General features: G+C 39.3%; 2 protein-coding genes across 6 annotated transcripts in view; one reads left to right on the plus strand and one right to left on the minus strand.

Annotated features, from left to right (window-relative positions):
- The window catches only part of hyi (hydroxypyruvate isomerase), a 237,436-nt gene that overhangs the window by 134,337 nt on the left and 75,314 nt on the right, over positions 1–27,785 (plus strand). The window lies entirely within an intron of this gene.
- The window catches only part of szt2 (SZT2 subunit of KICSTOR complex), a 90,984-nt gene that overhangs the window by 62,473 nt on the left and 726 nt on the right, over positions 1–27,785 (minus strand). For 4 of the 5 annotated variants that reach the window (XM_067514524.1, XM_067514527.1, XM_067514528.1 and 1 more), the window contains exons 2-29: positions 27,318–27,443; positions 25,971–26,144; positions 24,165–24,335; positions 23,969–24,091; positions 22,679–22,832; positions 22,083–22,189; positions 21,648–21,858; positions 21,164–21,334; positions 20,860–21,091; positions 20,556–20,685; positions 20,095–20,240; positions 18,851–19,003; positions 15,029–15,143; positions 14,703–14,908; positions 14,364–14,600; positions 13,352–13,430; positions 12,785–12,867; positions 12,131–12,299; positions 11,793–11,910; positions 11,111–11,224; positions 10,431–10,634; positions 10,157–10,254; positions 9,573–9,711; positions 8,671–8,994; positions 8,299–8,506; positions 4,824–4,871; positions 1,217–1,344; positions 766–1,021 (exon numbers count right to left, since the gene is read on the minus strand). In XM_067514524.1, coding sequence (XP_067370625.1) covers positions 766–1,021; positions 1,217–1,344; positions 4,824–4,871; positions 8,299–8,506; positions 8,671–8,994; positions 9,573–9,711; positions 10,157–10,254; positions 10,431–10,634; positions 11,111–11,224; positions 11,793–11,910; positions 12,131–12,299; positions 12,785–12,867; positions 13,352–13,430; positions 14,364–14,600; positions 14,703–14,908; positions 15,029–15,143; positions 18,851–19,003; positions 20,095–20,240; positions 20,556–20,685; positions 20,860–21,091; positions 21,164–21,334; positions 21,648–21,858; positions 22,083–22,189; positions 22,679–22,832; positions 23,969–24,091; positions 24,165–24,335; positions 25,971–26,144; positions 27,318–27,443 — 4,424 coding nt within the window. The remainder of the gene's footprint in view (positions 1–765; positions 1,022–1,216; positions 1,345–4,823; positions 4,872–8,298; positions 8,507–8,670; positions 8,995–9,572; positions 9,712–10,156; positions 10,255–10,430; positions 10,635–11,110; positions 11,225–11,792; positions 11,911–12,130; positions 12,300–12,784; positions 12,868–13,351; positions 13,431–14,363; positions 14,601–14,702; positions 14,909–15,028; positions 15,144–18,850; positions 19,004–20,094; positions 20,241–20,555; positions 20,686–20,859; positions 21,092–21,163; positions 21,335–21,647; positions 21,859–22,082; positions 22,190–22,678; positions 22,833–23,968; positions 24,092–24,164; positions 24,336–25,970; positions 26,145–27,317; positions 27,444–27,785) is intronic. The other variant, XM_067514526.1, reaches the window with a different exon arrangement.

Here is a 27,785-nt window from a genome sequence, read left to right on the forward strand (position 1 = left end):
AATGCAACCTCCCTCAGCTTTGTTGTCAAACTAAATATAAGTTAAAAATTAAAAAGTGATTAACTAATCCAATTTTCTGCTGATAACATTAAAGGACCCCATAAACTAGCAACTAAAAATTCTCTGTAATAATTTCAGAACCTGATTTAGCTTATTCCGCTGTGCCACAGAGCTCCACAGATGTAAAAGAACACTTAAAAGATTCCTCGCAAAATATATGATCACTGTCTTTTTGAAAAACTGTCAACAAGCCAGAGGTAACAAACATACAACTTTGACTCTCACAGAAATCCATCTCTAAAAAGAAAGGGCTGTTCTTAGGTTTTAGAGCTGTCCTTTAAAATATAACATGCTCTATTTCTTATTGAAGAAACAGTAGATGCATTTCACTATTGCATTTAGTGTCAGCCAGAAATTGATTGACTTTTATCCTCTGTCATATGACACTAACCTGACTGCATCACTAAAACCTCACCGAGTTAGCGTAGTTATGTGCACATTAAGAAAAACCCAAAAAGAATACATACAAAAAGCAAAGTAAACCATGGCTCCACTGGTCTTCCTCAAACAAATACCCAATGGAAAGAAACGGTAGAGACATGGACATAATTCAATACCTGCCAAGACCTACACTCTGTCTCAGCGGCTTCAAAACTATTACATGCCAAATCAAAGTTTAAATGTTGGTTACGTATCATATTTATAACATTCCTCATTTGCTTGCTTACATCATTTCATCCAATCCTGATGAATTTTTGGACTTACCTGGATGAGGAGGCAAAAACTGGCTGTTCCTTCTCTATCTCACCAATCACAAAAGTAGCCGGGCTTCTTGAAGGATTTGAATTCCCTCCCCATTCACGAGCCTCGCCGTGCTCCCTGAACACTCTCATATGTCCGCAGAGGGTCTGCAGGAAGGAAGTGACATCAATCTCCTGCAGTGATTCCTCACAATAGTCCATGGCAATTAGGACATCCTGGGAGCTAATGCTATAAGACTGCTGTAGACTGCGATAAACACCTAAGGAACACAGGAAATCACGTTTCATTCACACACAGGTTTGTCAATAGTTTCATCCACTTATTGTGAAGACCTTTCTGTCTGCACACAAAGCAGTGGACACATCAACTCAGTTCTTGAAACATTTTTTATCTGGTCTTATATGATATGTTGGTGGGTAGAGGTTAAAGGTGGTGGCAGTGGGGAGGGTGTCACCTTTGACATAGCTCTGGTGGTAATGCTCTTGCAGCAGACTGCAGTAGTTGGCCAGCTCCTTGTGTTTGTGAGGCTGAGACAGTAGGTCGGTCCATGGGGACGGACTGCTGCGGTCCTGAGACAGTGACCTGCCAGAGGACAACAGCACAACGCACTGAGAAAGGGCACAATAATGCTCAGATAGAAAGACTAAAAAAGACTGAAAACCATATGGACTATAACTTAATTTAGCATTTTACAAAAGATTTATTTTCATCCACATGGATGTTATGAATGTGTAAATATACCAGACAATTCCAGACAATATGTCTGCTAACTTAAGCAAAATTAGAAAAGCCAACAAGCCTGAGAGGGACAGCTGAAACTCCACAACATGCATTTAAAACCCCCCTTTTTCAATTTCATTTCTCAGGACAAACAGGTGAAAACAGTGTTGATCACCAAAGGCAGCGCTTTTGCAGCAAAGTCTTTTCATCCATGTAGCAGTGAGGTCATTACAAACAAACTGCTGCTGCAAAGCTGGAGCAAGCACAGTTAGACCGTTGTGCAATAACAAAGTGACAGTTGACTTTCTGATCCATTGTGAATACATAAATACTGAACGTGTTAAATACACACAGCAACATGTACAGAAAACACCTTAATGTACGTAATAATTACATGTTATTTATTTTAATTTATTCATGAGTAAAATAAAACTGAATTATTTATAATGAAACAAAACAAAACAATTATAACCATTAAAACAATAGCTTTAGATTTGGTCACTTCTCATTGTGCTGAATGTTTAACATAGAATTATCACCTTTTGGACAGTTTCAACTTAGAAACTGAATAATTATAACCTTGTCAAAGTAGAATGTATGGCAGCGCTCCTGTGTTGTACAGGTGTACCTAATAAAGTGGTCAGTACATAACACACATTGTAATATGCCTGCAGCAAACTGTTTTGTTTACTATCAATATGTTAATTTAGTCTTCTCCTGGATTTGATTCCATTATCTCATAAATGTGATCCCTGTTTCTAACCACTGTGTTACTCTCCAAATTAAAAAAAAGCACCTTAATCACAAAAACACAGCATCAGGGTCAGAGTAATGGGAAGTGTAAGGAGTGTGTGCGCTGATCTTTCTTTCCTGCCATGTCAGTGGAATAATTCTTTTCTATTCGCATTGTTGGCATCAAGCTGTCTGAATGACATAGCTCTCTCTTTAAACTATGAATGGGGTGAACATAATATTGCAAGGCTTTATGGATTTTCTATCAATTTACTGTAGTTTTTAATTAAAGTCAGTCAAGTTTTGTTGTAATTTAGCTTAACAACAGAAAGCAGCATATGAGTGCATCACTAATGTCAGCATCTACGTTAGCAAACCTAGCTCACTTATAATTTTATCAATGGGCACAGAAATAAAGTCACTTAAAGTTACATGAAGGAACCACTGATTGCTGCATCTGTAAGCATTGGACTCTTATCTTATTCTGGTCGGACTTGTTGACTTGTCAATAAAATCTGCTAACTTAATGCTAAGTAGCAGATATAGGGAGGCAACACAAATCCTCATCAGCACAGAAGGCATCATTTACAGCTAACAAAACACCATAAAGCTAACGGTAAATGAGTGGGGGGGGTCGTCTCAATTCAACCTAGATCACGTTCACCCACAGACGTTGCTAGATGAGCGTGATCCTGTGAATACATTCACACACAGCAGTATCCAGCCTTGTCACTGGAGGAGGGTCTCACATGCCTAAACACACTTCATTTTAGACAAGAGAAATGGTGTCCGGACAGGTAAAACCAACGCTTTTAAACTTTTCTCATTTATTATAGTATAACTGTTGTTTCAAGATACATATGTATAGTTATTCTGCACCATTAGTTTGTATTACTTCATATTGGGGTCTTATTTATTAATACAATAAAACTAATATTATAAATGAATAAAATTTTAACTATTTATTGTTAATTTATCAATTACGTAAGAAAAAATAAATAAATTGATTATTTATTCCCTGATTTGTGGTGCCACAAATTACCGCCACTGAAGTTGGGATGGCAATCTCTCATCATTGACCAAGGACTTAAAGATTTTAAAGCTTTCTAACTTCAAGTGGAAAAACTTTATAAACTTTTAAACTGCTAAAATGTCGTCTGACAATTTGGAAATTTCTTTTACAAGTTAATTGTGATCGAAAGAATCCTCAAAAGAACATTATTATAGACTTGGGCTTCTCCCAGCCCAAGTGAACTTCCGTCACAGATTCTTCCCCAACCCTGATGTTCATGTTGGCAGAAGCACACACTGGAACCTGACTCGGATTTATCTACAATTATTGGAGTAGTATCATATTTGATATTTAGAAGAGAAAAAGGAGCAAAATATAATGACATATGACAAAATATATAATAAATGAATATAAGTATTTTCACTGCTTCAGAACCTCACACATGGAAACAAACTGTTACTGGCAAAAGGATCTTACACAGTTCAGCCTACAGACATTATTTGCCTATGCTGTTAGCTCCAATGACTAACTCAGACAGCTAATAATATGCAATTATTTCGTTCTGAATCAGAGATAAGTGTGTAAAAACATTTCTCTTAGATTAAATCATATTTAGTTAACAGGTTGCCCAGATGCATGATGTTTAACTGAAGTCTTGTTTTCCCAAATCTCGACTGTGGAGGCAACGTTAACATTAGAACAAAAATCATACCCACTTTTGGGGGCAATACAGCTGGCAAAAGTGTTGAATTTTAAGAAAATTGCAAATTATGGCACAATATATCAACATTAGATCAAATTGTATCCCCTGATATGTGTCTTATTGTCAGATTCGTTCCGATACACACAAAGCTAATACAGAAATCATAAAAAGTAAAACTGTTAGGCATCATCAATAAATCTTGCGACACAAGTCTTTTTTAGGCCCTTTGTGGAAGATGAGCTCAAAAGACAGCATCTCACAACCTGTTGTGAAATACAAGGCTTTGCAGAACTGAGGGGAACTGCAGAGTTTAGTGGTTATTGTGAGTGACTTCATCAGTGGCAGCTACTACCAGTGACTTGTATGACGGCCACTGTCACACAGTTGATCCATTAAAATGTAAACAGAATGCAAATTCATGCAGCTTCAATAAGCAGAAAAAACAGACAAGCCCCAAAGACGACCAATTTAGTGACCAGCAGTGACATAAGCAAGGCAACGCCCTCCCTCCTGCTTTACGAAGAAACATACCAAACCAAACCAAACCAAACAACCGTGACACCCAAAACAGTGATATGACCCAATAATAATGCACATACAACCCCCAGTTCAAACGTCAAAGACTTGGTTGTTGTGTTCACTGAGCAGCAACAGCACACCCACGGTGTGTGTGTGTGTGTGTTTGTGTGTAGCAAACTTAAGCCTGAGATGAGGAAGCAGAGACACGTCTGGAAAGGGAAGATGGCTTCGGAGTGCGCAGTATTAGAAAAGCAGCACTTTCCCACTCTACAGAGGACAAGCGCGCCCCAGCTCCTCAGAGGAGTCCAGAGGAAACTGAACAGCACCTCAGCACAGAGTGAGGTAGAGCAGAGAGACAGAATGGAGCAGTGCTACCTGAAATTCATCTGCTGATACATCTCCCAGGATTCAGCATCTTGAGTTCTATTTTCACCCGTGAAGATAACCAGAGACACACACATTAACAAATGGATTTCTAACAAACATTGAGGCTCAGTTATGTCATACAGTTGTTGGGAAATTCAGTTAAAGAATAACTCATGTTTATTACAACTTGACTCTTCTTTGTGCAGCTTTGCTGATCATTTCCCTCATGTTAGCTGACAAGTGGCTCTACACTCTCTCTCCTGGCTAATTCATTTAAGATGTTGTGATGAGATCACTGAAAATGAAATCTACACATCGTAATTATTTGTAACCGATACAATTAGTTGATTAATGGATAAGTCAAGTGGAATCAGTCTGAAAACATTACCCATGTGCCTGTATTAAAACAGGAAACACCTTTCTTGCTGTAACAATCGCTCTTATACATACTTAGTATAAGTACATATACTTAGGTGACGGCAGTATTGAGATTTAGATGAAACAGAGAAAGCTGGGGTAGTTAATCTGCCACCAATGGAACCAGAAGGACTTGGACACGACGAGAAGGAAAATACAGTCCTCCTCACTGGGTGCCTAAAGGAGGAGGGGTTGCTTCAACACTGTTGCCCCTCTTCCATTGCCACTGAAGAGGCTTCCATCTTTTGTTCAAGGGACCAGCCCCAAAAAGTGTTGCACTTCCCTTACACAGTCTCCAAAGCAGTTAGAAAAAAGCCACCATGCTTCGCGACAATACTCAACACAGTTGTGTTGACCATGCTGCAGCTGGTCTCCGAGAGGAAGATAGATACTCCTGCGATACAGGTGGTCCCTCATACGGCGGCGAGTTCAGGTTGGTATAGATGCTATTTTGTTGTACCAAGGAGAGGGGGAAGCACTATCCCATTTTTGATCCGCGAGTGTTAAACAAATACCTGATCCCCTAAGATCCTGACACTGAGGCAATTGCAAAGTGCAATAGGCCTGGGGGTCGGCTTACCACAGCTGATCTAAAGGACGCATACTTTCACTTAACGATTTATCCGGGCCACAGACTGTTTGTCAGGGTCGCATTTGAGGGAACAGCTTTTGAATTCCTAGAGCTGCCATTTGGTCTCCTGGACCTGGTCCTGAACTGTGGAATCTTCACGCTTACCTGTTGAGAGTTCCAACCTGATGACTAAGGCTCCTCCCCCTAATGTTGTTGCAACAATTCCGTTCTCGGGCCTCGTCCACTAGAGGTTAATATTCAAAAAATTGCCACATTGTTTTTAGCAGTGGTGTCAGAAACGTGATGTTCTTCCATTCCAGTGCTTTATGGTGGAGGTTTTGCCTTCCTTAAAGTTCCATTAAAGTGTACTTGGCAGCTATATATACTTGCCCTGTTGGTTTTGAAGGGATGTCAGCTGGTGCTTATCTGTTGGCAGTGGGCTTTTGAGGGGGGTACGCTGCTTATGACCTGCAGTCAAGTCTAACTTGGGATTTCCTGTTGGTGCTTGAGGCCCTCTGCAGTTCTCCATTTGAATCAATTGAGTCTGTTGATATGAAATTTCTTTCATAGAAATATCACTTCTTCTTGCTTTGCCGTCTGCTAAGACAGTTGGTGATGTCCAGGCTTTGTCCGTGCATTCGACCTGTACCCAGTTTGCAGCTGATGATTTAAGGGTTATCTTACGGCTTAATGCAGCTAATGTAGCGAAAGTTATCTCCACAGTTTATAGCTCTATATTCATGAGCTCCAGGACTTCTGCACCCTGTGTCCCCTGGGCCTGTGGGGTGAGGGCACATTCAACCAGGGCCGTGGCAACGTCATGGCCATTGTTTAAAGGGGTGTCTGTGTTCGGTCCGGTTTTGCTCGGTTCTAGTGTCTCGATGTAACAGTGCCTTCAGTGGGTCATTCTGTTCTTTCTGCTGGGTCTATGATGCACTAGAGGGGCTATTGGGAATCTTGTCCCTGGGACTGAGGGCTGCTCAGCGAAGCGTGAAAATAGGTCCCATACTTGTGTTGTACCGAGTGAATTAAATGAAAGGGAAACAGTGGTTGTGTCTATAACGTCTGTTCCCTGTACAACACATTGATGCCCCAACTCCCAGCTGAGCTTGGAGAAGAGTGGCTTTCAAACTGAGAGGACAACTGTGACAGGCGGCGCTGCACAGATGTCACCACAGGTTGCCAGCCTTTACGGCATGACTAAAGGTGTCTTCATGAGGGGGTAATGTCCCACACTTGTGTTGTACCTAGTTCCTGTCCTTCAGGGAAGAGAGGTTATAAACATAACCATTGTTTTTTAGGTAATCAAAGAATGAATTTACGTGGAAATCTGGCTACTGGAAATCTTCGTATAATTGAGGTAGAAAAGTAATTTAACTTCTCTCAGATTTAATTTGGAGACATGGATTACAAATTATTACTGTATATCTTTTTTTTTTGTTGATGTTTTTTTTAATGCTGCTTTGGAGCGAAAATGCAGGAAGAACACAAACTGTACAAAATCTAAAACAAGCAGTGGTCAAATTTCATTTTAAGAGGATTTTTCAGGTCCATTTGTGTGATTATCTCAAGCTTCACTCAGCTGCTTGTCCTGGAATTTTCGCAAGATGATTTGATTAACTCAATTTGGAAAGAACTGATCATTCTTGAATGAATGGGGAGATGTTTGTTGTTGTAACAATAAATTATGTATTAAACTACAATAAAGTAGTTTAATACATTTTTTAACTCACTATGAAACCACTTATAACATCATTCGTTTTGTTTAGGAAATAATTTGTCTCACCTGATATCACATGTTGTGCAATGTGAATACTCTGCATGTACACATTGCAATGATGCTGCTGAAACAATATATCGTGAAGCACTAAACTCAACAACCCTGTTTTTTTTTTTTGGCAAATGTAACAGTGATTTGTCTTCTCTGGCGACTGTCTGTGGCTTATGGATATTGTAATATTAACAAGCAACTGAAACCTAAAACTGAAATATGGTCATGTTGGATGAGGAACACTGATGAGAGGAAAAACACCTGTAGAACTGGCAGCATCTCCCATTTCAAAACTTCATTATCCCAACTGTAAGGCATTTTATTTGCTTTGCTTAGAGTCTGACTTCTTTCATGTGATCTCACTGGGGGGTCAGAAATCACCCAGGTGATTATTAAACCACTGGCAATAGCAATGACAGCCACAACTACAGAAACAAGTTGTAATAATTGGGAATTATCCTTTAACAAAAGGATGTTGGCAATATAATAGGTTTGTAATTATGCAAATTTTCAGCCGTGCTCACTTGTTATTTAGAACTTTGCTGACTGGACCCCTATGTGTGAATGTGTCTGGAGTGAGAAACTCAATGCATCAGTCAGAATCTAGACTATATGGCATGATTTTTACTGTGACCTTTTCATATCCTTTCCTATGGTGACCAATTGTGTGCTTTTCAATACCTACACCCTGCCTCTGTCTTTCTGTCTGAGGGTGAGCCCAGTACCTGAAGAAGATGTCCCTGGGTTGACGGGTAGAGTTGGGGTGTACCAGCTGTTCCTTGAGGTGTTCCAGAGAGCAGTTGTAGACATAGACTGGACATTTTAATTGGCTGCTGTCGTTGGTGCTCTGCTGGGAAACCTGCCTGCTGAAGCTGATGTGGAAATCTGCCGTCTGTGGTTCAGAGAACTGTACTCCCTCTTTTTCACCCACAACTGAAAAAAAAGAAAAGCTGATCGTTGACCTGAAGACAGACGATGAACACCCCAGAGGCGAATGGTCTATTCGTGTATGAATAAAACATTTAATGCCCAACACATTTTAGACTGGACTACACCAAAATGGTTTTTACTACCTTGGAAAAGAGCACTGGACTGACCTGTGCCTAGGGTCTGAGCCTCCGTCTCTAACATCTTGCTGTCCCAGCTATCTTCGTCCAGGATCAGAGAGTCACCAAGCCCAGCGTGGTACTCAGACTGAGGTGAGAACACAGGGGACCTAGCAGAGACCTGTCCACTGCTGGAGCTCCTTCGAAGTTTACTGGCCAGACTAAGGCCGGACTCAGATTTTTCCAAGCCGCTGGTGGAGCCAGACAGGGAGTCAGCCTGAGATTTGTTGCTGGGTGTGAGAGTGTCTTCCTCCTGTGTGCTGACATTACTCTGAGGTTCGGCCTCCAGCCCTGATGCCATCAACATCAGAACATCTGCAAAACCAACATAGCACATTTACTTTATTTTTTTTACATGTAGAGAACATGGTTAAAGTCACGAAAACCTTGTGACACGAAGATCCCAAGGCTTTCTGAAGGTTTAGGAATGAAAACGTATGAGTGACTGATGGTTGGGAAGATGCTCTGATGCTATTTGACATTAGCAAATATCAATCTAGAAAAGTTTTAGCTTGTAGCCTTTTGCTTTTGGCCTCATGTAATGCTGCCTTTACTTGTTAAAATGACAATTCGTGATATGCATTCGAATATTGTTTACATAAGAAAATGCTCCACTCTGTAATGCTGATGTGGAACCTTATGTGAATTGAGTTGTACTGAGGTTCCAGGAAGTCCAGCGCAGTACAACATCTTTACTCTACAGGAACACATTGTGTCAAGTCACATTTCCCCAGTTACTCTTTTCATTCATTCATTATATCGTCAAACCAAGAAGCTCTAAAACCGTAAGGTGAAAATAAATATGTCAAATTTAACTGTATTGGCAAATACGAGATATTAAAAAACTTGATGGGGACATCTCTATGTGACACCTAATAAAACTCAAAAGGTACCTGTGAAGGAAGCAGGGAGGAAGGTGAGAAGGATCTGCTGGGGGCTAATGTACTTGGCGTAGCACCTCCACTGTGGTGTAGAGCAGCTACTGGCCCCTAACAATGGCTCTTCATCCACAAGGTCTGCATTACTGAAACTCTGCCAAAGACAGTTTTCATTTCAGTACAACTTGCGCTTCCCAAGATTAAGTAGAGTAACAGATACAATCATTAATGGAAATGTCTTCTACAATTGGATGTTTTGCAAAGATGAGTATGAAACTACAGAAACAAAAGAAAGAGCGTTGAAAAGACAGACACTTTTGAGTGTTGGCCTAATTGATGGTCACAAGCTGCTGCTGTAACATAACAATCATATGAAATTGAACATCCTTAAAGAAATGTTTGTGCCAAAGATGCAGAATACACAGTACAAATGAACAGAGGCTACGCGGCAGCAGAAGATATCAAATGCTGACTAACCTGACAAATTTTGTGGGAAATACTAATAATGTCTATGCAGGAAACCATGTACACAAACTCAACACAACTTATTATGACTGAACACTGAATGTGCATTAAGGCTTTTTTAATGGATGGATTACCTGTAAAGTGCTGGTAGATCCCATCACCTCTTTACCACTGCCAGTGGTGTGGAATGACGTCATAGTGTCTTGTCTTTCTGGAGGCTTCACACACTCCTCTGATAAAACACACAACATAAGAGATGACATAAAAAAAGTTACATTCGAAGAGACAAACCCACAGGTGTTTTAGGTCATCATCTAAAAGACCTGTGGGTTTGTTAATGTGAAACTAAGCTTTCACACACATTGGCTCAAGGAATAGCTGACATGAGATGTACAAACATGTACTAACCCTTAATAGCAGGCAAGGAGAAAGGCACAACATGGCCGTCTCGTTCTCGCTCTAATATGTGGTGCATGAAGGCGACATGGTCGCTGCCAGCTAAAGGGATCTCCCTGTCACTGAGCTCCTGCTCCAAGCTGCTGTGGAAGAGGCCGATCAAGAGCTCGTTGGGCAAACAGTGGGGGCTGTGAATCTGCTCCTCGGTCTCCATCTCTAAATGGTACAAACATGTGACAATGAGCAACATTTATTTTGTTTGTTAAATGGTGACTTTACTGATTTTCAATTAGCTTCATTGCGTTTGAGTTTGGGGAGTACATATCTATGAATGCTTTTCAAACGTTCCCCTGCTTCTAGCTGAAAAAGTCATCAAGGAGAGATATTCAGGAGGAGTTACTCAGCCATATGGAAGATTTTCACAGCTAGACATTTTAATATAGGGAAAGCAGAGGGGGGTTTAATAGTAATTACTTTCATGTACTTCCCTAATTAGGACAAATGCAAGCCAGTTGAAATTCAATGAAATTACCATTTAAGTAAATTGTAAGATTTTCTGCTTTCCCTTGACATCATACTGCACTGTATTTAATTACTCTGTTAACTGCAATCGAAATAGTATTTATCTTATGATGTGTGATGTGTATTAATCTCACAGCTGAAGTAATGTGTGCAGATGAACTGTATGGCACCTGTACTGAACGTGAGGAAGAAGAGTTCCACTTGCTGGCATTTTGGGAGCAGCTGAATCAGGTCAAACTGGAAAGGAACCATGTGGATACTGCCCTCAGAGACCAGAGCTTCTCCTGCACATATAGAACAAACTCATCCTTCAGTTCACAAATCCTCAGCACTACACAGATTTTGATAACATTCTATGAAGGGGTGCATGAGTTAGAATTTTGTGTTTTTAAAAACATGACCTTAGTGTTGGAACTCTCAGGAAGAAATAACAGCTTTCCATGCATGTGTTAATGTAAGAACGATAAATGAATAAATGCAACAAATATATCTAAATTAATGACATTTTTTATTTTGTAAATATAAAAGGATAAGGGACATTTACATGTGGCTTTGTTGTTGTATACATTTATTAATAAATGGTCACTTATCTGTCAGCTAACCAGCTTGATGACATTAGTACCAACAATATCATGTCTCCAATACTATGACAGTAAGAATGTTAAAACTTGAAAAATGACCCTTTACAGCAAATTCTGAAGAGATAAATAGTTGTATTAATTTGCGATTAATTGCAATTAGTTACAGACACTCAGCAATTCAAAATTATAATTGATTGACCAATATCAACACTTCCTCAAACTGTTGGCAACAATAAGGTTTAATATCCTGAAGAGTCTAGTGTTGTGTTACCTTTCTCATCCTTAAGGCCAGCTGGTATTGAGCAGACCTGGTCCTTATTCTGACACAGCTGGCTCAGATACTCAAAGGTCATCATGGTGGACATACAGGCCAGATCCCTTGGGAAAATCTGCAACAAAGCAACAGATCAACATTAAACATAGCTAATTATTCTTAAACATTAATACCCTGACATAAAAAAAAAAATAAAAAATAAAAAAATAAACTAGAATATTTGCAGAGATGTAAACTCTTGATAACAGATCTCACACAAAACGATAGCTTGAAATGTGTTAGTGTGTGGACAGACACTTCTCGGACTAGCTGGTGTATTAAAACGTTATACATACTGCTTGAGGGATTTCCTGGTACTTGAGGCCTTGGAAGTGGCGATGATGGTCCATGCAGTTCATCACTGTACCACTCTGTGGTTCTACCCAGCATTCAGTCACGAGGTTTAGCTCTGTGTCCATGTCTACAGCTTCCACTTCTGTGTCGTTGTCATCATCAGTGGAGAAGCTAGAGTCCCATGAAAGACAAATGGCAGCAAACATATCATATAAAGCCATTACAGTTGAATTAACCGTGCATGAGAAATATGCAATAATATTAATTATATCCCTTGCTAATGGTTTCAAATCAAATTCCTAGACAGTTGATACAGGTGTTCTACAAGGATCCATATTAGACCCACTGCTTTTTACTATGTGCATAAAAAATGTTTGTTCTCCAAGTTAACACTACAATGTTCATTTTTATGATAATGTTCTGTTATTGGTCTCCAACTTCCTGACTCAGATTGAAGGTCTGCTCAATAGAGCAAAGAGTCCTTTGGAACAAAAAGTTACAGAGTTTTGGATTCCACAGAATTTGAAAAACTGTCTGACACCACCAACATCCTGACAGTCAGCAACATCTTACAAAGAAAGGCTGAGACAACTTTAACTGTGGCAAATCACCCCATTTAATCTGTGTTCCATACAGATGGTTACTGCCAGTCGTACCTGTCTTTAGTAGAGGTAGCATGAGGTGGAAAGAGGATGTACTGAACAATGCAAGAGTGACAATCTGTATCTCCTGACATGCCCTGAGGACAGAAATAAAACCTATTAAAACATATACGTAAACATTAGTCACGTGATGTTACATTCAACTATCCAAATGTTGCAAATAGAACAAAATAATCATTACATTTACTTTTAGCAGACAATTTTATCCAGAGCGACTTACAAGTGAGGTACAAAACAAGCAAAAATCTAAGTCAAGGAGAAAACATCAAAGCAAAGTCCTATCAGAAGAAGGTTTTACATTTCATGAGATGTAAGTGCAAGAAATAGCAGAAAGGGATTTTTTTCCCCCCTATTATAAATAGATTTAAGTGCATAGGAAGATGTGGAAGAGTTCTGTTTTCAGCAGTTTTTTAAATTTAGGAGTGAGATTGCTGAAGTGTGCAGAGTTGGTAGCTCGGACCACCATCGTGGGATTACTGAGCTGAAGAGTTTTGCTTGGGGTCTTCTGTGCAGTGCTGGGACCAACAGACGTCGTGCATTTTCTGTCCTACTGTTCTTTACCTTCATTGGTAGCTCGATCACCATGTTTACAATCCCCTCCCCACTGGCAGCAAAGTGAAAGCCTTCTGAGAGGCGGATGCTGCAAATATCAAGAGAGCTTATGTCACATTTACCAAACATATGTGGTTTTCTTGACTTGTTCAGCTTATCAGGACAGGTACACATGTAGTACGAAGTAAACAACAGTACATCAAACAATAAGACAGCTTTCAGCAAAGTATTATCAAATACACTTATAATCTGTGTGTAGGATGTCCAAATATCACTTTTCCAGGTGCTTCTGATTGCCATAAATTAAAAAATAATCATATCAACAAAGGTGTCGGTCATTGTTTAAATACTCAATTCACTGTGTGTGTGTGTGTATGTGTCTTTAACCACAGGAACAGAAGCCAGAGACCTAAACATTTGTCAAACTAATCCCCTCTCATATTTGATGCCTCTGTAGTTGGCGAAAAGCCAGTTAAGCATAAAAAATAACTTTTGTTTTTTCAAAGAAAAAAGTGGTGTGGTGGTGCAAAGAAAAGTGGTGTAAAAACTACAGGGAAAGACAATTCTCTGCCACAGATCCTACCAGAGAACGTTACTAGTAAGACTTGTCCGAGTTATCATAGGCTGTAGGCTGGTACAAAATTCTCTTCATCAAAAATGAATTAAAGTTAAATATTTATTTATACATTTATCAAGGGGGGATGCAAACCGATATAATTAATATGCACGGTTAAGTGTTTGGTTTCCCTTCTATGTCATTTAAAAGTAAGAAGATACAAACTTAAACTTAGACTTAAAATAATTATAATGTACTTTCAGATGTTACAAATGTTCATCCATCATGAGAAGTGAAATGAACTAAATGATCAAAATGAGTGCCAATATTTGAATCCCCCTTTCATTTAATCATTAAAAATTAACTTTCATGTTTGATGAAGGAAATAGTCCATCAAAAATGAAAAAAATAAAAATAAAGAAATCGACCCAAAAAAATAAACAAATGGGAAGTATGTCAACTCACTCAGAGAGCATGGACAAGATGTGGGCAACAGCCTGCATGGTGACAGTTGGTCCTTGGCTGCTCTGCACGGCCCACACCCACCGGTAGTGCAAGAAGTAGCGGGACAGAGAGGCCAGGGTCGAGGAAGCTGTTCGGTTGGCCACCATGCTAAGGGGCACAGTACTGCTGGAGGGCTGCACAAAGTTCTCCATGTTGAAAATGAAAGGAGTCCTGAAGTCCAGTGGAAGCTTCTCATACCTGCAGAGCAGTTAGCTTAACTTGAAGTCATAGCAAGTTGCAGCCAATACTTTTAATTCTCATACTGCACAACTGGCTATTTGTGATGATGTAATCACCGACCTTATGAGCAGCTTCTCCAGAGGCTTGTTAAGCACCACCACACAGGGTCTGTCTGAGAGTGCAGGCTTGGAAGCGGGGATAGAGGGAGACTTGGATGGAGATGGGTGACCAATAACCTTCCTCTTAGTCTTGGGGGTCGCTTCTTTGTTCTGAACGCGATGAGGGAACCGAAGTTTGAGGATCTGCTCTCGCAGCTCATCAACAATCTCATGACAAACACAAACAACATGATGGGTTACTGAATGAACAATGTAACTTTCGTCAGAGTAGGATGTGCTACAGAAACACTGGTTTGTATAAGTGTCCCTGCCTTGGACTCGCAGTACCTTGTTTCTGACATGAGCTGGTGTACCAATAGGGAAGCCCAGACGCAGCACCATGCAGGGTGTCTTGAAGATGAGACGGACCAGGTAGAAGGAGATAGGAGGCTGGTCAGGCGAACTGTCAAAAAAGACTTTATTTATCTTTTTACCAGGAACTGAATCCTCTTTCAAAGTGACATGAATTGTCAGTTTTAAAGAGCAGCTGTAAACCCTTAAGCAAATTGGACTCAAATTGTGGACATGAGCACTAAGTAGATTAACTGATATTACTGACTTTTAAAAGTGGAGTGAAGAATTAATTATCATGCATTTCACAAGAAACGGGTGAATTTAGAGTAATTAAATATCTTATATCTTTAAGCATTTTGATGTTTCGTGGATTTCTTGAGGGCTGCAATCCCCAAGAGGACAGAGATTGATTTTGACATATTGATTAAAAGAAAATGTAGAAGTAAGGTTAATTAAGTCTGTGTTACATTAAGTGTCCTAATGTTAGAATTGGATCAAGTTATAGATACGTAGGTATCAGCTCAATGCCACGAGCGTGTCGCCCCGTCTGTAATGCTGTGTCTGTATGGTAGCTGACAAACATTACATGGTGGAAGTGCGTATTTCAAGTGTCAAACTGTAAAGTCAGCATTGTTGAATGTAGACAAAGAGAGTTTAAAACTGGAAAACTAAAAAAACACTATTATTTGTTATCGTGTACCGTCCTCCACTCCCCTATTCAGAGTTTTTGAATTTTCTATGTGATTTAGTGCTTAGTACAGATAAAGTCATTATAGCTGGTGACTTTAACATTTATGTAGATGCTGACAGTAACTGTCTCAACACTGCGTTTAATGCATGATTAGATTTAACTGGTTTTTCCCAAAATGTAAATAAACCCACTCACTGTTTTAGTCACACGTTAGACCTTGTCCTTACGTATGGAATTGCAATACAATGGAAAGTAGCCACCTTAATCTACTTGTGCAGTAGTAACATTATCTTGTTGACAATTCTGCAGCCTCACTACGTACAATACTCGATAGTGTTGCCCCTCCGAAAATGAAGGCAGTAAACCAGCAGAGGTGATCTCCATGGTATAGTTCACAAACACGCAACTTAAAACAGGAAACACGTTAGAAGTGATGTTCCACTAATTTAGAAGAAACCCAGTTTAGGAAAGTATAAAAAACAAAGCTCTCAGTGATGCCAGAACAGCATATTATTCATCATTAATAGAAGAAAACAAGAACAACCCCCGGTTTCTGTTCAGCACTGTAGCCAGGCTGACTAAGAGCCATAGTTCTGTTGAGCCTACTATTCCCTTAACCCTGAGCAGCAATGACTTCATGACCTTCTTTATGAATAAAATTGTAGCTATTAGAGAAAGAATTCACCAGATCCTCCCCCCAAATATTACAGATAGATCTTCATGTACAACATTGTTAGAATCCTCAATAAGGCCCCAATCCCTGTTAGACTGCTTTTTACCCATAGATCTCTCTGAGCTAACTTCAATTATTACCTCATCTAAACCAACAATCTGTCTGCTAGACCCTATTCCAACTAAGCTGCTCAAGGAAGCTTTACCCTTAATAGATACATTCATATTAGATATCATAAATCTATCTTTAGAAACAGGCTATGTACCACAGGCCTATAAGGTAGCTGTAATTAAACCATTACTTAAAAAACCCTGTCTTGACCCAGGTGTTTTAGCTAATTACAGACCAATATCTAATCTCCCCTTTATTTCTAAAATAATTGAAAAAGTAGTTGCAAAACAATTATTTGACCACCTTTACAGGAATAATTAGTATGAAGACTTTCAGTCAGGATTTAGAGTTCATCATAGTACAGAAACAGCACTGGTAAAAGTCACCAACGATCTTCTCATGGCCTCAGATACTGGACTCGTCTCTATACTTGTTCTGTTAGATCTTAGTGCTGCATTTGATACCATTGATCATAACAATTTATGACAGAGACTGGAACATGTAATTGGAATTAAAGGAACTGCACTAGGTTGGTTTAAATCTTATCTATCTGATAGATTCCAATTTTCGAGCAACCATAACAACTCTTGCTATAAGAGGGAAGCTACTGTTAACTAGTGTTAACAGTTATTAGTGTGAGAGCTGTAACACCGATCTCACACTTATGATAATATTATTATTATTATAATTATTAGTGTGACTGCGAAAGCAAGATCATCTTATCTTCACAACTTCATTAGTGTTGAGAGGGCAAGATGGCAACAGTTGATTTCTTTGGACAGGCTGCCATCTGCTGGAAAGTTGGTGAATAGCATTTGAAAACTTCATTGTTTCATGTGCTGTCACTTCTAAGTAGTTCAATATCTCAAAAATTACACATGCTAACATGATGAAACTCTGTGGACAGCTGCCCCATGATGAAATGCTTTATATATTACAGTGTTGCCTCTACTGCTCCGCTGGACGAACCAAAAATAATTTTTATTGTTTTGTTCGAGTGCTGTTGCTTCTACAACGTTCAGAGCTGCAGATTCGGCGACGGCTGCAGCAGCTGCAGCAGCTGCAGCAGCTGGCTTTCAGCAGTCACACGCATTTTCTGTAGGAAATGCCCATCCTAGTTTCAACTTCCTACTTTTTTACTTCTTTCTTTACACTGTTAATTTTAACTTTTTACTTTACTTCCTCCATTGTTACTTTTTTCGTTTTTTTATTATCTTTGTCTTCATTCAGTAAATGTAACTCTCATAGTTACAGGAATTACGGTTCTTTCTCTAAGTGTCCAGAAGTAGAGAGAGTGCCGTCTGAAACTCCCATTGGAGCCCATTATAACAGAGGTTCTGAAATTATCCTCAAATCACAAACGGGGGGCTGTTTTAAAATCGCCACCACGCCTTCATTTTATGGAGTATCTTCAAATAAAGTACATCACAGTGTTCGTTGAAACCTTTTGCATCTCACAGTTTTACAATTTTTTCGATAGGACTAATACTTTTTCATATTTTGTGAGGCAAAATCTCAGCACTTTCACAGTCAGGCAGCAGTCATTGTCATGGTAACGGACACAGCTGCATAAGATCATGTGATCAGCCTCAGAGCTGTGTCCTGAGTTTTCTCCCTCAACATACACAATGGAGACACACACAAACAGGAAAAACACTTTCAAATTAAAAGCCCTTTTCAACTTATTTCAGTATTAAAATGGTCCCTTCATTTCTAAATAGTTCCTTCCTTCCTTTTTTCTTTACACTTTTAATAGCAACTTTTTTACTTATTTACTTCCTCCATTGTTACTTTCAACTTTTTTCTTCTTTTCTGAATTCAACTTTTCCTGGACTTTTGTTTTTTTAACTTTTATTGTCATCTTCTTTCTTTCTCCGTTTGTTCGTATGCATTTATCTTCAGCATTTGTGGCTTTGAATGTGCCAACGCCTCCACTCTCTGCAGCTTGTGAGCGGTCGGCCTCTACCAGGCGACTAAGCTCTCCCATGTAATTTCCTGGTAAATTGCCTTTTCTAGTTAATATCTGTAGTTTCAGGCTAATGTAGGTGCTGATGAAGAGGCAGCAGGGGAAACATTGGGATAAAGGCAGTGAATAGCCAGTCTAAAGTAGAAACCTGTTCTGAACAGAACGGAAAACCTGTTCACCTAAGACAGACTAGTAAGTACCACGTTAATGTGAGGGCTGAACTGGCCTCCTGTACTGGAGTGCCAGAGTAACAGTGCACTTTATTTGTAATTATGACATTTTTTAAAGGAACATTTTAAAACTGAAAATAAAAAAATATCCTCTCCCACCACATTATGCCGTGTTCAATATGTAAAAATGTTTCTGCTGTCTCACCTATATATGAGTTTAACATAGGAGTAACCTTCCACTAGCACAAAGCTGCTCCAGTCCCTCAGCAGTGATGTCAGGGCAGAGTGGGAGATGCGACACTGGATGGTGCTGTAGCGTCCGTTGTTTCCAGCTGTGTGCAGGTGTTTGGGGACAGGCCTAGAGACAAATTATTCATATGATAAAAGGACTGACACACCAGAAGAAACACACCTCAATACATAAAGTATAAAACAAGAATAAAGGTTTACATACACTCATCATAGGCACAACTGTCAAAGCAGTATCTGGGGTTAAATCTTTTTTTTCAAATGTTTTTTTTTCCGCTAAGGTGGAATTTGGTGCACAGGGTTTAATTAATTTGGGGTTTTCTGAGATTAACACAACCTTGCTACACCAATCTTTATAGACACCTAAGATGCCAATTTACAGGTACCATAAAGGTACAGTGAAATGTAATTTACATCAGTCTAAGCCATATTCATTGCCTAGTCTAACTCATCTGAGAGCTTTACTCTGAGCCTTTCACAGCCAAACTTGAAAACTCAAAAACCACTATTATTTGTTATCGTGTACCGTCCTCCAGTCCCTTATTCAGAGTTTTTGATTGAATTTTCTGATTTTCTATCTGATTTAGTGCTTGGTACAGATAAAGTCATTATAGTGGGTGACTTTAACATTCATGTAGATGCTGACAGTAACTGTCTGAGCACTGCGTTTAATTCATTATTAGATTCAATTGGTTTTTCCCAAAATGTAAATAAACCCACTCACTGTTTCAGTCACAGCTTAGACCTTGTCCTTATGTATGGAATTGAAGCAGATAAGTTAACAATATTTCCTCACAACTCTCTTCTGTCTGACCATTTTCTAATAACATTTGAATTTACAATAACGGACTTAATAGCAGTTAGGGGAAAATTCCACTATAGCAGATGCTTAAGTGAAAAATCTGTAAACAAATTTAAAGAAATTAGTTCTGGTACTACTGGAGGTTTCTTCCGTTAAAGGGAGTTTTTCCTCTCCACTGTTGCCTAGGGCTTGTTCAAGGGGGAATTGTTGGGTTCTCTCTATACATCTTTATATATTTGACTTTATTCTGTAAAGTGCCCTGAGATGACTCTGTTGTGAATTGACGCTATATAAATAAAGTTGAATTGAACTGAATAGTCTAACTGGTACAATCTCTTTTTTTTTTTACCTAAGCTGTGTAAATAAACTGATATATATTAAAACCATTAAATTCTCACATGTCATGTTCCAGGATGATAGCTATGCGATGCATGTGCAGCCATCTCTGCCAGAAGTTGGCATCCATAGAGAGGATGGGTTTCCAGTACGAAGCAAACTGAGACTGAGAAGAGTCTTTGGAGCCACTGTGCTGCAAGGAAAGGACCTGGAAACAGAGAAGACACCTCTGTTAAAGAGGGCACACAAGTAGAAGGACAGTAGAGAGCTAACAAGGCTCTTAACAATATAGTATATACAGAAGTCGTCGTTATTTTCATTCTAGCTTTATGATGTTAAAACAAAAACTATGCCTTTTCATAAATCTTACAATCTCGCCAAAACCCACAATGTTATAGTCCACTGGTTCCCTAATTTTTAGCTGCATCTATGGCTCCAAACTCCGAGCCTGCTAGTTCCCAGTGAATATGTAAATCTTTCAAAACGCATTTATTGAATTATCAGTTAAAAGTCTGCACAGTACTGGAGTAGTAGAGCCAGGAGGGATGTAGAAGAGTGGAACTCCATTTTTAGTGCTCTCAGGAATTGTGTAGTTCTCAGGAATTGAATTAAATGACTGGAGGTGCACCAACATCTGATCTGTCTGGTTGATGCTGGAAGGAAACATAGTGCATGTGGTCCATAAACAATACATCGAGCATTAAAATCTACATTAAAATGTATCATCATTATTTAATATTATATATGATGGTGAAAATTTGCCAAATCCGTAGTTTTTTTCTTATGTTGTAAATCCCACTTTATTCCTCCATATACACATGCTGTACCTCTGCAGCGTGTTCCAGAAGCGACGGATCACAGAAGTGCGGTACGGACTGGTGATGGGTTTCCTTTGGGTGCAGCTGATGTCATGCAGAATGTCGTAGCTTCCCTCCATTGTCACCTCCACCCTTGTTGTTCTCTTTGTGGGGTCCAGTGGCCAGGAGGCAGCTGCTAGGTACTCGATGTGCATGTTGTGTTTCCATAACAGCACCAGCTTCACCTCCAGCTGAGTCCCACCTTAAGAAACAGCAGTGCCATTCTCAACAAGTCCAGCACTTCTTTATTGCACATGTAGAGACAGACGTTTACCTTTGGTGAGGTTGATCTCTCTGATAGTGTAGCCCTCTCTCAGGCGCACAGACACCACACTGATTAAATCTGCATGGACTTCCTTCTCTGTGTGCTTCTTCCTTCTCATAACCAGAGCAGGGTTTCCACTAGCTGATACCAGGTGCTCATTAAAAAGTCTGTGCTGGGACACTACAAAACACAAAAAAAAGTTGGTTACCGGTGTATTTATGTTGATCATCAGTGAGTCTATTCCATATGTTTTTTCCTTAAAAAACGGCAATGAAGTCCACAAAAAATTAAATTGTCTAAAAGCATAAATACAACTGGAATAGACACAAGAAAAACTTTAAATTACAAAAGCTTCATGCAAAAATCAGCACATTTCCCAAGGCTCATTAATAGGCCCAATGCATTTATGATTTTTTTCCCAAAGGACTGAATTACACTTTTTTGGACTATACTATTTTTTTTTGCAAAATTCAGATTTTCTTCAGTATCTCACCACAGAAATACTCAGAGTTCATGGACTCAGGGGTCTTCAGGAAGGAGTAGGTTAAAAAGGCCTTGTGGTAGGCATTCATCTCCTGGCTTTTCAGATCCACGTCAGGGAAGCTGGGCAGGTATGAACCAAAGGTGGCTAATGAGATGAACTTCATCAGCTCTACGTTGGGGATGTATCCAAAGCTGCAGTCATATGAGTACGCACCACCAACCTGGAACGGTACCAAACATAATGCAAGAAGCCAATGTTACAAAACCAGCTGAGAAATAACCCTGTCCACTGTTGGTGGACTATTTGTTAGCAATTCTTAACAAGCTGTTTACTGACACAGTTTACTGAAGATATCAAAAAAAAAAAAGTTGTATTTTTGAAATTTTTGATGTTATGTCAGTAACAAACGCCAAGCTTTAAACATCAATATGTTATTGTCATTACCTGCACAAAGGAGCAGGCAATGGTACCACTCCTAAGCTGGTTTAGCAGAGTTTCACACACTGCTACATCAGGAACACTAGTCACTCCATCTGTGATTACAATAATACCTGAAACACATAAGTTCAATTACTAACTTCATATTTTACTTATGAAATTGCATAAATTGATACTTTTTAAAAAAAAAAAAAGTAATTTCTCCAAGCCGTTGGACGGAAGGCAATTACCATTATAAATGCATAACGCCGTCATACAGTCGCCATGACAACTCAACTTCAGAAAACAAACGGACAAATTTACAAAATACAAGCAAGTGAATGAAAAAAAACCCTTCACATTTCACATCAATCATTTAAAAGAAAACTGCATATTGTCTTGTTATGACTAAACACACCTTTCCTGTACTGTATGGCTGAATCTTAATACAAATTATGTTGTTTTTTTCTACAATAAAAGCAATAAAAGCAGGTGTTGTGTACCTGCTCCAGACTAGAAAGTAAGCGGGTTGCAGAAAAGGTGTGCCAGCTGTTCAGTCAAGAGGGGCATGGAGAGGATGCTTGAACAGTTCAGCAACTCAGAAATTCTTCAGGAAAACCTACCTGCACTGGAGTTTGGGGGCAGTAGCTGAAGGGCCAGGATGCCCTGACGCACCATGCTGACTAGTCCCATATCAGCTGATACCATAGAGATGCCCTGCTTCCTGTAGGGCTGGTTGTTGCTATGGAGAGCTGAGCTTTGGACCAGCTCCACAGGCTAAAAGCACAGGACACAAAAGCATTAGTCTATCTGGCCATCAACACACAACAATGATTATCTACACCAAACAGTTAATAGTGACAATAGGCTGGTAGCTAAGCAGGCAGAACTTCACATGCTTGTTTTGTGCACAGTCACTACACAAAGTCTAATCCGAAGACCCACTGAATACAGTGTTCCTCTGTCAGAGGCTGTTATCAGGATATTAAAGAGACAGCCGCCTAGGTAATTAGAGTTATGACAGCGTACAGACCACTATGCCCTACAGTGGCCTGCGGAGCTCAACACACTGCAGCTTTATGCAAATAGATGAAACACAGGCAAATCAAGAAAACAGATTAATCAATTTGTCAACACGGGTAAATAATTCACAACCAAACAATGATGCAAATATCACTGATCCAGAAAAGTTTTTCAGGGAGCACATACAGAAAGCACAAGTAAATGTGTCTAAATGATGTCACTGGAACGTTTAAACAATTTGTAAAGCTTTCTATATGGTTCCATTGTCATCCGAGTTACTTGCAGTGGGTTTCTGTAATCGCTTCTGCTTTTTGCTGATGTTGTCAAATTGCTGGAGCTGTTTTCTTATGTTACAGTGCACTGAGCTCTCAAAGGCACCATAGTTCTAGAAGCTCAAATATTATTTATGTCACTGCAAATCATTTCAAAACTCGACATTTTTTATAAATAAGAAAAAGGGGTGAATTATTTACATTTTTCCTTGATGTAAACATATCTTCTATGAAAGACAATAATTACCAGTTAGTCCATCTCTCAATATTTTAGCTTTAGGAAACCCCTAACTCCATCATTTTGATCAGCCTGAAATATCACAATTTCTGGTTGCTAATTTTTTTTTCAGACATTCATATTTTTGACAATAATAAAGCTCTAGAGGCATATTAGGTACAAACACAGGACTTAGTAGGAAAAATCCATTGTTTTTTTTAGTCTGCTCAGTGATTTATTAGCAGAATAAAAATATTAAATATCTGCAGTCCTCTATGGAGAAAGGCTGATACGGCTATTATTGCTAAAGATAAGAACAAATTCACATCAAAGCATTATCATTTAAAAAAAAAATTCATTTTATCTGCATCTTCTCTCATCTACACAAGATGTGCACTTGCCTGTTCATGCTGCCGATGCAGGACTTCTGCAATGTTGCTCTCCACTGCTCTGAGCTGCTGATAAATGTGATGCAGGAACTCATCGAGGTCTGTTCTATCCAGCTGGCAGCCCTGCACTAAAACCTGCAGGAGTGATCAGAGCTGTCACAGATCTGTAATAACATCTGCAGTTCACAGGCAAATATAAGTAAGCTACCTGATGAGAAGTGAGGCCAATAATTGATGAATATGCCAAGATGGTGATAAAGATCTTAGGTTTGAAAAGCTGATCAGTTCCCGGGACTTTAAATGGCTGAGTCAGACCAGCCAGGCACCTTGACAAGCCGCGAAAAACCTCATCAAAGATCATCTCTCCTGTGCTGTCATCCTGTAGAAAAGAGGACAAAACAAGCTTCAGATACACATTAATAAATAATTTCTCTACGGAAGCAGAAACTACAGCTAATGTGATCAGGGGGACAGGTAGGAGGGTACTCTGTGTGTCATCGGGAAAGAGGAAAGCGGACAAGGAGACTTGGTGGTGGAACGAGGAAGTTCAGGAGTGTATACAGAGAAAGAGGTTAGCTAAGAAGAAGTGGGACACTGAGAGGACTGAATAGAGTAGACAGGAGTACAGGGAGATACAGCGTAAGGTGAAGGTAGAGGTGGCAAAGGCCAAACAAAGAGCATATGAGGACTTGTATGTTAGGTTGGACACTAAAGAGGGAGAGGTGGATTTGTACAGGTTGGCCAGACAAAGAGACAGAGATGGGAAGGATGTGCAGCAGGTTAGTGTGATTAAAGATAAGGATGGAAATGTATTGACAGGTGCCAGGAGTGTGATGGGAAGATGGAAGGAGAACTTTGAAGAGTTGATGAACGAGGAAAATGAAAGGGAACGAAGAGTAGAAGAGGTGACTGGTGTGGAGCAGGAAGTAGCCAAGATTAGTAATGTTGAGGTTCTCTTTGGGAGTGACGAGGATGGACAGGATCAGGAATGAGGACATCAGAGGGACAGCTCACGTTAGATGTGTTGGAGATAAAGTCAGAGAGGACAGATTGAGGTGGTTTGGACATGTTCAGAGGAGAAACTGTGAATATATCGGTAGAAGGATGCTGAGGTTGGAGCTGCCAGGCAGGAGGTCTAGAGGAAGAGCAAAGAGGAGATTTATGGATGTAGTTAGAGAGGACATGAAGTTAGAGGATGCAGAGGACAGAGTTAGATGGAGGCACATGATTCGCTGTGGCGACACCTGAAAGGGAACAAGTGAAAGGAAAAGAAGAAGTCTTAAGCAGAAACAGCTGTAAAACAGGAATAATATGAGAGAATGGTAATGAGCTGTGAAACTCAAGTGAAATGGTGAATGATTTTGCAAGGCAGAAATTGATATTAAAATGACCGATGTTTAGATTGAGTTGGGTTTGACAAATGTAAATATGTGAAAGGATCTGCAGCGCTGTGTTTGTAATGTATTAGGAATAGAAAAATGTGGATTTCCAAAGTTTTAGAAAATGTTATCTAACATACGTAGTAAATGGAACATTATTAATTGCTGAAAGTGAAACATATCATTGTAAAACACTGAAATACCCCAAAATCTATCAATTCTCTACGGCATTTTCTTGCTACCTATCTGCCAATAAAGCTTTAATATAGTCACATGTTTCTGAATGACAGTGGAACACTGCATGGATGCTGACATTCAGAAATTGGTCAGTTTCAGTAGTTTCATAAAAATAGATCAGAATAGTTTTTGCAGCAAAAGTTGGAAATGTCTTTAATTTTCACCATCATACGTATATGTATTGAGTTCTACTTGTGGATTTTATACCCATTTATTCACTAAGGCTGTATCTCCAACACTTCTGTCATGTTGATTTACTAACATGACTGAATATCATGTACATATTATAGATTTGAAGATAACTACCAGCTGCCATGAAACACACACTCTTTTCAGACAATATGTAGGGGCCATGTTCTTTCAGGAAAAAAAATACAGAATGACGTTAAGAGTCTTACCACAATCCCCGTGGAAGGGCTGAGGTCCAGCTCGATGATGAAGCGGTACCTCCGGGCCAGGAAGGTGGCCCGCGTGGACGGCATCAACATGTATGGGTATGTGGTGGGAGTTAAATCCGCCTGCCATCCTTTAGGTAGGATGCTTAGTAAATCCAGTTCATTCTCTGAGTTGAGCTGTAAATTTAGAGTGGGTCAAAAAGGGGATCAGTGAATAGTTATTCAATCTTTTTATCTTGGTCTCAAGTGAATTCGTAGAATTTAGCAATTAGACCATTACATGTATACGAAACAATTTCTAAGCCTTTATTTTGAAATGAAATGCTGCAAACTTCTGTGAACGCTGCAGCACGTGAGCAGGTGTTGGGGCAAGTTTTGCCTGTGCCGAGATCTGTGCGCACCACGCAAGAACGGGCACAGCTAAAGCAAAATGCCCCGTTTAAACCCGGTCATGTTTTTTGGGTCCATCTATCATTCTAAAAGATTCTACTTAAACTAGTTATTTATCATTAGAGTTCATTAAAGTCAACTATGTTGCCACGTAGAATTGCCTTCATATGTATGTCCTGAAACTTGCAGCTGATTAGTCTATTGAAAGGTAAACTCTTAAGCATAACCCCAGCGACTTGGATATATGTTGGGTTGCTGGGGGTTCGAGTGTCTTGTTCACTCGACATATTAAAGCATGATGTAATGACAACGTGAGAACATTTTTCTGACAGCTACAACGTAAAACTGGTCATTCCTGACATATGGCTGAGTAAAAAAGTTTGTATCCCTTTATGGTAAAAAAAAGCAAAAAGACTGAAACAAGGTGGTTCTTTTCCCCATCAACATATCATTTAATGCACATTCAGCTAGTAGTGGTTATAAAGGCAAGTGCATAACATACAAAGTATTAGACATCACTTTATAAAGTAGGATGCAAATGTTTGCAGTAATAAAACTTTCATTATTTTACTAATCCTTTGTTTTTGTAGACCCATTGACCATTGTTCTTATTTCTGATGATTCAAGAACATACGTACTAGCTTAAAGTGAATTCCGTATTATCCATAGAAAAAAATTATTGTTTTACTCTTTTTTTCCCATTTCAAAATAAAGGTATGCAATTTGTACAACATTATTATTATACAACTAGTACTTCTTGTAGGCATATGTCATTAATATAATGGATTCTTTAGACTACTTGGTATATACCATATACCAATTTAAAAGCAGCAACATACTAGCATCCACATGCCACTTAATACAATCAGCTAATAACATTAACCACTTTTAAGTCCTGGTGTTGTGTTGCTGCGCTACCATAAGGACAGGAGGAGAGAGTGAAAGGCAAGATTAACCAACCAGTTCAGGCTTTGAGGCTGGCCAGATGACTTGGTTAAGTTTACCAAGGAACCACGCCAGACGCACATTCCTAGAAATGCGATAGTCTTCCTTCATCAGCAGGTAGATCTGGTCAGCGTCCTCCACCTAATAACAAAAAGCAGAAGGAAAATGAAGTGATCGGCTCAGAGCTTTGCTGCCCTGCACCAAAACGTTATTATGCTCATTAGCTGGTGAAGATATAAAGCCCCTCAGCAGGTCACATGACTAAATGATCAGCAGAGGATTCCAGGTAAATCCTGATAATCTAGAATTAAATTATTTAATATTTTGAGCAGTACAATGCTTATTAGTAAGTTTGCTGTTGATAGCCAATCGATTTAGCATCTCTACAAACACCAGACTCCATTTACTACTTTGGCAAGTTGAAATTTAGTGTGTATGATGTCAAGTTAAGATTTTATTAATCCAAACCGATTTTTAAAGGGT

This window comes from Channa argus, chromosome 8, assembly GCF_033026475.1.
Source record: "Channa argus isolate prfri chromosome 8, Channa argus male v1.0, whole genome shotgun sequence".
Taxonomy (NCBI): Eukaryota; Metazoa; Chordata; class Actinopteri; order Anabantiformes; family Channidae; genus Channa; species Channa argus.